Source organism: Centruroides sculpturatus, unplaced genomic scaffold (assembly GCF_000671375.1).
Source record: "Centruroides sculpturatus isolate CEXI.00-Female unplaced genomic scaffold, Cexi_2.0 scaffold464, whole genome shotgun sequence".
Lineage (NCBI taxonomy): Eukaryota > Metazoa > Arthropoda > Arachnida > Scorpiones > Buthidae > Centruroides > Centruroides sculpturatus.
In genome coordinates, this window is record NW_019384627.1 from 438,281 (window position 1) to 448,832 (window position 10,552).

At 32.2% G+C, this 10,552-nt stretch overlaps 1 protein-coding gene across 1 annotated transcript; it reads right to left on the minus strand.

The window, feature by feature from the left end:
* Positions 1–1,714: 1,714 nt before the first annotated feature.
* Positions 1,715–2,346, minus strand: LOC111625646 (mitochondrial import inner membrane translocase subunit Tim10-B-like). The gene has a single exon (XM_023368861.1). It carries the CDS (start codon positions 2,201–2,203, stop codon positions 1,892–1,894), a length of 312 nt encoding a protein of 103 aa, XP_023224629.1. The 5' UTR covers positions 2,204–2,346; the 3' UTR covers positions 1,715–1,891.
* Between the last annotated feature and the right edge of the window lie 8,206 nt (positions 2,347–10,552).

The window sequence follows — 10,552 nt, forward strand, 5'->3', positions numbered from 1 at the left end:
ATGGGTGAAAACATGAGCTGTATTACATTTTTGTGCTGGATATTGGTTTATTTAAATTTGTTTATTAAGTACTGTAAAACTAGTTTTGAGTGGATGTTTATAATCACATTATTTTCTTTTCACTTATACAGAATTTACTGTTATTTTCTTGATATAACTTTAAAGTAAAATCTGTAAGCATAAAAAGAAAGTGATAGAAAAAAAAAGGTCTTGTGAAACTTTGTATAAGTTCTAGTTTACTGCACATAGAATTATCTGTAGGCATTTTTTTAATTACTCAAAATAAATATTTGACCCACCCTCTGAAAAAGGTTTACCATCACTAGTTTATATATTGAAAATAGATGTGATAATTGATTTTGGTATTTTACAGATTGTTATTTCCACTTTATCTAAAAATTCTGTCAGTATATACCAGGGATGGGTGAACCTTTTTGAGTCTGCATGGCATATATATTTATCTTTAAAAGTGTTTGTGTGTTGTTTTAAACTTAAAATAATGATACAGTAGTGCCTCGTATAACGTACTTAATCCGTTCCAGGTGCACGTCCGTTAAGTGAAAAGTCCGTTATACGAAATGCATTTTTCCATAGAAATACGTGTTAAAACATATAATTCGTTCCACAGCATAAAATAACCGTACTGTACCATAAAAAAATGAAAATGGAGCAGTCACCAATTATGCCAGGTAGTCAGATGTCGTGAGGAGGAGGTGGAGGAACACTTTCTTTACACATTCATACAGATACAGACTTTGTACACATTTCAGCAGGTCTCTTTTTAATGTTTTTTAATCGGAGTCCGATTCAGGAGAGGCTACCAGAGCTTGCAGGAGAGGCTACCAGAGCTTGCAAAAAACAAAGGATGGAACAAGAGATCTCCTCTTGTTCCATCCTTTGTTTTTTGGCAGCATGCTTCTTGAAAAAATGTCCAAGGTGGTCTGTTTCTCTCTTCTTCAAGACCTGTCAGAAATGACGGGCAAGGGTGTCATTGTAGAGATCATTGATCCTGTTGGCCTGAGCTCTGTTTGGATAATGAGTAACTCCTTAACCTCTCCCCATTTGACAAGAAACTTTTTGTCAACTTTCACTCCTTCTGATGATGTCTTACTTTGTTTCAATTGAAATCAACTTTCTGTGTTTTTAGAAGCCATGATTTGCACAACACTTGAATAAATGTAAATACCCTGCACTGAGGTGATGTATGTAATAAATAAGGGAGCAAGCCAAATCCCAACGGGAGCGCTGTACTTCAGATATAATAATAATATATTATAAAAAAGCAGATTGTCCTTGGCAACGGCAAAAGAGTGGAAACATCATTCGCACTTGTTCGCAGAAAGACCATTGTTTGCCTCACATAACTGCCAAACGGAAAGTCCGTTGTTCCAGTCATGTAACAGCCAAACAGAAAGTCCGTTGTTCGCAGCGTCCGTTATTCGAGGTGTATGTTATACGAGGCACCACTGTATTTATAGAAATGAAATAAATATGCTTCAATTAAAATGAATGTAGAGGCTAATTGAAAAAAAAAAAAAAAAAAAGGTGATCAGATGATAAACAGAAAGGATAATTGAAAAACATGACTGATAAAATTAAACAGTTTGCTACATTACGAACCAGATAATTTGTCCTGACATACCACTTTGGGCACAAGTGGTATATACAATAATTTGAATATATTTACATGATATTCCTATCATATACATAGCATTTAAAAAAAAAAGACTTTTAAGCTTGTTACTTCAATTTATTATTATTTTTTATCTAAAATACACTCAATATTTAGTGTCAATATAATCATTTCAATTACTTTAGAATTAACTCATAACTATGATTATTAGAAATTTTCGATCATATTACATTTAACATTTATTTGTTTTAACAATAACTACTTGACAGTTGAACCAATTTGTTGCTGTTCTTGAAGTTTTTTCATTAATTCATCATCCTGCATAGACATGGTGGTCAATTTCTTTCCTATTCGTTCATGAATTTCTAAATATTTTGCAACACATCTATCTAAACATACAGACTCTCCTTTAGATAGTTCTGCATCTTTATATTTAGGTGGAACACATTTCTTGTGACAGGCAGTAGTCATGCGATTATACATATCTGACATCATTTCAATTTCTAATTCAGCTACAAGTTGCATTTTGGAAGGATCTAATTGAGGAATTCCTACCGGAGTTGTGGCCATTGTTTACTCAAAATTTCTTCAGAGATTAACAGTGTAAAAGTCTCTGTTTATATGTTGAATAGTCTTTACCTTGAGAATCGTGGACTGGGATCGTAAGAACCTTGATTTGCCTTTCTCATACGTTCTCTAACTTTCATAGCTTGGAAACGATTTTTAACAATATCATTCTTTGCCACAAAAAAGCCTCCTATTCCAGTTAAAGAAATAATAACCCTAAAAAATATCAATAAAAATATAATGAAATAAATTTTTAGTTTTCTTTTAAATTAATTACAAAAGTATAAAACCAAATATTTAGAATTTTTATGAGAAATTATCTAATTAAAATTTATACATATAAACATTATTAGATGATATAAATTCAAAACTAAGTATAGTAGATTTTCATTAGCTTCAACTCCTGGGATTGTCTTTGGACCTGACTTTAACAAATAGATAACCTTAGCAAGTATTATGCAATTTTAGCTTCAAAGAATGTTACATTGCATAGATATGATAGAAATTGCAGCCTTACAACAAACTATTATTTTCAGGTATATAAATCTGCTATTGAGTATTTGAAAAAGATTAGAATCTTCTATTATCTTTTCCTTGATAAAACTTAAGTTTCTTTCAGTATAATTCACATTTTGACATTTTCATAAATTAAATGTTTTATTAGAAAATTTAGTTCTTTATAAGCTATTTATAAAATCTTTAAATATTTTTTGTATAGATATTTGTACAGAAAGATATTTATCCAAAATTATAAATATTCTATTACAGTATTTACTCACATATAAGAAGAGGTTTTTATTAATTTTTCATAGCTTCAAAATCCTAGGTTGTCCTATATGTGTGAGTGAAGGATTCTTTGCATTTTTGTAATAATTTTTATGAACCATGTATAGTTCATGCTGCCATTATGGCAGGATGCTATCGAGGTCAAGGTGAATGTCATTTTCAAAGAGATGGTCCGAAAATAGCTGGTCACTTAGCAATGATTATAAATGTAATTATTTCATATTTAATTACGTACCTCAAAGCCTGTTACTGGTATGAAATTAACATCAAAGAATGAAAAAACAGACTTCCACAAACCCTTGAACCCTTAACGGTTCTTCTTGAGGTGGCAACAAATTTCTGTTAGAATGCCAATAGATAAGAACATTGAAATTCGAACACATGCTACCTGATGACGTCTCATTTAGACATGCACACTATAGATGGTAGCAATTAACGAGAATTTTTACAGTTCTTTGTCCATTAGTGCTTTTCCATGCTATGGACAAATTTAATTCCTGTTTGTGGTTGATACAGGTGTTGCTGAGGCTGCATTTGTAGATATAAATGGCCTCCAACCACTTCAGATGTTCCGTGTATGGTGTCGTGAGGATGATTCTCTCCTGGTTAAAATTCAGCTCTATGTCAGGATCACTGGCGTAAATGGCCAGAACAGTGGTGGTCCTGGTGCACTGTATGTCTGTGATGTGCTCTTTCATTCTAAACCCAAAGAGCGTTTCGTAGAGCCGATGTAAATGAGTTCTCTATTGCATCTGTGATCTTTAATTGTGATGTTGTAAACTCCACGGAGTCTGTCCATGTTAGGAATGTCCTTTCCATTACACAGGATGTCAAATATGGTTGGATATCTTTTTTCGTTCTTTGATGTTAATTTCACACTGGTGACAGGCTTTGAAGTACGTAATTAACTATATTCCGATGTTGAGGAGTAGTGTGGATTTGTATTTCATATTTGTTAAATTGGTATTTTTAATGAATATTTGCACATTTTGAATCATTAAAAATAAACTTTTTCCAGTCATGTGAATTATAATCTTTTAGTTTTGCTATGTGGGTATCAGGTGCTTGGAAAAGCATTCCTCAAGAGCTGATAGCAAAGTTATCCAGGAAATACTGCATTTAAAATTCACTCGATGGATCAGAGGATGATGCTTTGTGGAGTGAGAGTGAAAAAGAGAAGAGTTGTAACAAAGCTTTGAAGGGCGAGTCCGAATAGACAAAAGGTGACAGCATCAAGAAAACATGGTTGTTTGCCTTAATACATGCATTTGATATTTTATTTGTGATTAAATGAAATAAATTTAGAATTGTATTAATAAATCTAATTTTTTTTATTTTGATCTTTAATTTAAAGTCACACCTCATCCTATATGCAAGTAAATAAAGACTTGTTTTTTTTAACATTACATTGTTATCTTTAAATTCATTTTTAAAAGCTACATTACACATGTCAAAGGCATAAAAGTAATATGCAAAGGACAGACATCTTTAATGCAGAAAGTTATTGAAAATAAAACAGTTCTGAATATAATCTCTTATTAAATAAGCCAATACATCTGAATTTGAAAAATCATTTTGTCTATTTTTATAAATTAAATGTAGCCTACCAGTACTGTATTTAATATTTCTACTAATGCTGAGTGATATCACTTTCAATGTATCTTATGCTTTGTTTATTCATAGGACTTCAGAAAAATCTGACTTTACTTAAACATGACATCCCATGACAAAAATGTAAAAATAATTAGCTTTTCAGTAACATCACATATGTTTTTTAAAGAAATGTGTCACCACCACACCATCTCTTCCCATAGTAAAAAACTCATATATAAAAACCTTTAAAAATTAGGCTTCCTAGAGCAAGAACCATACAAAAAATTCCAACTTGTACTGTTTCCAATATATGTAAAAAAATAATAATTTTTCAATAGCACTTAAACATTCCTTTTATCTAGAAAACTAAGCATTTTGGGATAATAGCTTTTTTTTCTTAACTTACTGGATTCAACACCTATGAAACAAATATGAGGAACACTGGTGAATAGGTTGAAAATGTTTTTATGGTACGGTATTAAACTACTGCTGGAAATCAAAAGGTGTGTTTCCTTATCTAATTAAGCTTATTTTTTGATTTTCTATCACCTCCCAAAGTTCGATCAGTTTTATCATTATCATCTTGCATAAGGAATTCTCCACATTTCCTAAAGGATTTCATTATATTATATGAAATCTATGGAGTCTTAACTGTATTTGTAAATAACAAATAATAAATAATTTTTTTTATATATGACATCTCTTTACTCCAAAAAAAACTTGTTTGATAGATGATCTTACAGCTTTCTGGTTAGAAACAGCTTTATTTTACAAACTGGACTATAAATGTATTTTGGGTTGGTTTAAGTCCCCTCTTCAGTGTACTGTACAAAAAAACAGCTCACCAGTGAGAGTTGAGTCATTGGTTCGCACCTCGCTCGGACAGACTGGCCATGTGGAGTTTTCTGGGTTTTCTCCACATCTGTAACGCCTAAAATAGGGGCCAGTTTCCCTTAGAATAACCTCCCAGAAGGCATCTCCCTAGGCAGATCGCCCAAGTGTTGCATTGCCATAAATTAAACAACAAAAAAAAACAATAATATAATTAGGGCATGACATTACTCAGATATCGCAAAAAACATTTTTTACACTATGTAACAAACCATTTACATATTAATAAGGACATAAATTAAATTTTCTATTTCTACAATTGTATCTTCCATGAATATACACATTTTTAAAACTCCACTATTTTACATAAAAAAATAGTGTAGGAGTTTTCAGAGTTTTCAAGGATGTAGTTTAAACATTTGGTCCATTTACACAAAATTGATTGGTTGGCCAATTACCATTTGATATTCATAGGAAACGGTACATTAGGAAAAATTTGGATGTCTTGAATAATTTCTCATGCAGGCTAAAGTCAATGATTATTTCTTGTTGAAAAACATCAATTACTAATCTACCTGATCAACAAAATTGGGCTCTTCCACACCAGCCAAGTATTGTATTCTCAGCATGCACAAAACATGTATCTGGGATTTTCCAGGAGATAAGCTGATGCATTTGCCTCAAAATCTGATTGTTCATGAGGTTAATAAGGTCAATTTCTTTTTCTTTTTTGAAGTAGATTTTTGTCATTTTTATTCTGTTTTGTTACATTTTCATTTTTCTTATTATATACTATTTAATACACTGTGATAAGCATGATAATGTTAGACTAAGATAACCAAACTCTTAATAGTTTTCATTTTAATGTTTGTTGTTACTTTTTGTCCATGCAGTGTTGGGAAAATCTGTTAGCTTTCAAATATTCAACATATGAAACACACTATAAAGTATTTTAAATGTTATAGCATTTTCAAAATACCAGTATTTATATGTGCATTTAAATATCTGTTTGACACAGTGCCATAATATTAATTTGTATATTCTTACTACATTTATACACATTAAGAATTTCATTGTATTATATTTACATGTTCTGTCTCATTAGCTTTTTAATTTTATTCTTGATTTCTTAAACAGAGCTATTGAGAGGGGAAGCTGGAGATTTTTCCCCAGTCCTGGTGGAGGAATCCACGGTGGTTCATTACTATGAAATTAATGTTATTTTTACTAACAGAAAAATGTATCTTTAAGACTGCTTTTTATTAATAAAGAAATATTCTATTGTATTTAATTTGTTCAAAAAAACGAGCCAGAAAAGCCCAAGGTAGAGAGAGTGAGTGGAAAACTCTCAACAACACTGTTCATAAATGAAGTAATGAAATTTTAATCATTAATAAAATTTTTTTTCCTGTTAAAAACTGATTTATACAAAAATCACATGATGTATTTAGCAAAATGGCAACACATTCATTGATCAAAACTTCAAAAAGACACTGTAATTTATGTAATCAAACTCAAAAATTAAGAAATAATAAATTTATATATTCAATAAGCAAGGCAGGATGGCAAAAGCATACTAACTATGCTGAAGTAGCTAAATGGAACTGCAAGGAATATAAAAAATAATTATGAAATCATTTATGCGCTGTAGGATTACAAATGTATGCATTGATGGCAATTCTATAGACACGTAGGCCTCTCATTCAAATTCAGAAAAGCTTTTAGAATAAGGTGAAATAGATGACAAATTAGTCGACTAACCCGATAACAGTAAAACCGATGTCGCCAACGACGAATCCGAGTGAAAGATACAGGTATTAGTTAAAAGATAATGTAAGCAACTGTATTCAATAATTTCTGAATTTTCTTAAGGTATAAATAAGCTGCTGTAATAGTATTTTTGTTTTTATTTTTTTAAATGTATGTATTGTATTTTATTACTTACTTTCTAATAAATGGTTGTTGTTTTATTTTGTTTAGTTATGGCAATGCAACACATGGGTGATATGCCTTCAGGGAGGTATTTTTAAGGGTAACTGGCCCCTATTCAAGCGTTACAGACGTGGAGAAAACCGGAAAACACGTGGCCAGCCCATCCTGGCGAGGCGAGAACCCATGACCGAACTCCGTGTTCAACGAACTGAACCGCTTGGCCACTGGTGGGCCTAAATGGGTGTTGAATATTTTCCATAATCGACTGAAGGAAAAGCAAATGAAACTTATATATAAATATACAAAAACAGTTTATCTATTTAAGATCATGATTCAACTGCCTTGTTACGAGATCAATTTATAAATTATGGCGTTCATTAAAAAACTTTAAGATAAAAAAGAAAGTCTTTCTATGAAATTATATATTATATTATTAATTAAAAACATACCATCCAATTCCGATTCTAGCCGATGTACTTAAAGGCATGGATCAGAAATATCTCTGCAAACTTCGAGTATCACGTGTATCACACTTCACAATTAAGTGTTGCCAGATGAATATAAACATTTTATTTTATTAAAATGCTATAGTAAAGGCTTTAATTAGAGTAAACGATAGAAAGATAAAAAATATAATTATATTAAAATAATTCAAATTACAACAACAAAACTTAAAGTAATTCGATTTTTAAAAAATATTTATAATTATATCCGTTCCCGTTCTGAGAAAGGTCTATAAACCCAGTAAGGTGACCAGTAGCGAGCGGTTCCGTTTCCTGAACACTAGGAGTTCGGTCGTGGGTTCGCTCCTGGCCAGGGCGGGCTGGCCACGTGGAGTTTTTCGGGTTTTCTCCACGTACGTAATAGCCAAATAGAGGTCACACTGCCGATAAGTGTCAGCGGTAAGTTCCTTATTTTCAAGCACTTAATTGAGAATTAACCTGGTGAGACTTGAGGTTCTAGAATATAAGGCTGTCTTAACAACTTATCACCAGATTCCGGATATACCGAACCGAATGCCAAGCCACTGCTTTACAACNGAAGAGTGCATAGGCATGGCTATGCTGTTCTTCAGATGGAATTATCAGAGAGTGACAGACATTATTGTTTATTGGAAATAAAATGTCCATCAAAACTTAGGAATGCTTTTATTTGTCCAGCTGCATTAATTATAAAAGTACTGTACAACCTCGGTATAGCATTAATCCATGCCTTTCTTCTAAATGGATTTTTTTTCATTCGAAAAAAATAAAAAACTACTCCTGTGGTATTACTATAAGAATTACTATCAATACATCCTACCATGTGGTTTTATTATATATATGTGGTTTTTTTATTCCAGAGGAAAAATTCACCAAATTTGCCATGTTAACTGTTATAACACTGTTGTATGTAACTACAGTAGTTCACTGTAGTTTGTTGTTTGTAACTACTGTAGTTTACTATTTTACCGTAAGAGCAGGACAGGTGCTACCATTTAGGCAAACTAAGCAACCGCCTAGGATGCAAGTCACAAAGGGGTGCAAAATTTCAAGTTATGCTTTATTTGTACTTCGCTAAAATATTAAATTAAATAGTGATACATGATTTAGGTATAGAGAATTTTCATATTATTTAAAAAAGGATATAAAACAGGACTGTTTTTAGAAGGATTATATATTGTTTATTACTTTTGGCATATTTTATTAATAATATACAAATAATTATTATTACAGAGACAATATTTAAAATTTCATTGTTAAAAGATATCCAACTTGTGAAATAAGGGGCACACTTGTAAACTTTGCCTAGGGTGGAAAATAACTTGGCACTATCTGTGCACAAGAGGTCTCCATCAGTAGCACAAAACTTATAGGCAGGGAGCCTATTAGATGGCTCGTAAGTTCCAATCTTTATTTTCTTTGTTTCATTCACACTGCATATTGGTTCATTAGGGAGAGTGCCATTCAATTATGCAGTTTAGCCTCTACATTAGGAAATCTCTCAGTGATAGTTTCATCAATTAGAGTAAAATAAGCTTATTTATTTTACTCACCTTCTGCTAACTTATTGTCTTAACTAATTTTTGTTTTTTACTCATTTTGAATTAGATTCTTTTATATTGATAAAAAACCTAATCAATACATTCACTTATTTTCATTTACAAATATTGGTTGATAGGTGTTTTGTACCACTTTAACATTATTTGGGAAACATGGTAGGATGACTGAGCTATATCAACACGAGGTACAAATTTTGACCATGAGAAATAATGGAAAAGCTTCTCCTGATTGAAAAGAAGTTTTCGAGGAGGAGGCACACTAATAAATTGGGATTACACCGTAACCGGATTATATTGAAATATGTTTTAATTTAAAATTGCTTTACATTGTATTTAATCATCATCATTACACACAAAATTATACATCAAAAAATTATTTGGTTTTATCCATAAATAAGAAAATTATATTACTATTCACCCAGTTTTGTAACTTCTGGTAGCTTTTATCTGCCTGGTGCAATGTTTTATTTTTGGTTCCTTAATTTTTTTTAGGGGAGAATAATAACTCTCCTGCGGTCACCACCTGGTTGTGGTGAGAGAGCCCAGTAGTTTTTCTGATCCCTAGAGCAATGCAGGCTGGAACACAAGCTCCTGGTAGGGACACTCATCCCAGTAAGATCTATGAGGAGATATGAAGCTAAGAGTGGCCACACCCACATTGTGTGGAAATATTTACCATGGTAGTAACCAGGTATAAGTACGATACCAGCTCAGATGTCGCCCAGGTTAACAAGGTCCACATTCATGGGTTAGTCCAGTGATTTTCAACCACTGCTGCAGCACTTTAGTGTGCCGCGAGATTTTTGAAGTGTGCCGCCACTGCGAATATCCATACATAAGCGATGTATAGACAAATAGTTTAATTGGTTCTTCCTTCCTAGAGCACGTTTGGAAATTGTAACCTGCAACTGCCAGTAATTACAAAGGCATTTATAAAATGTGACCTAAATAACCAATTGTGTTTAGAAATCACATTATGACGTTACCGGTTGTCCTGCGGTACTTACTGAAGTAACCGTGTGTGCCGTAAAATTTTTAAATAATTGAAAGTGTACCACGACGAAATAAAAAGGTTGAGAATCACTGGGTTAGACAGAGCCTTATGTTTAAAAAATAGGCCACAGTCTCCTTTGGCTACCAGTGGCAAAAGTGGCAGCGGCCCAAGCATG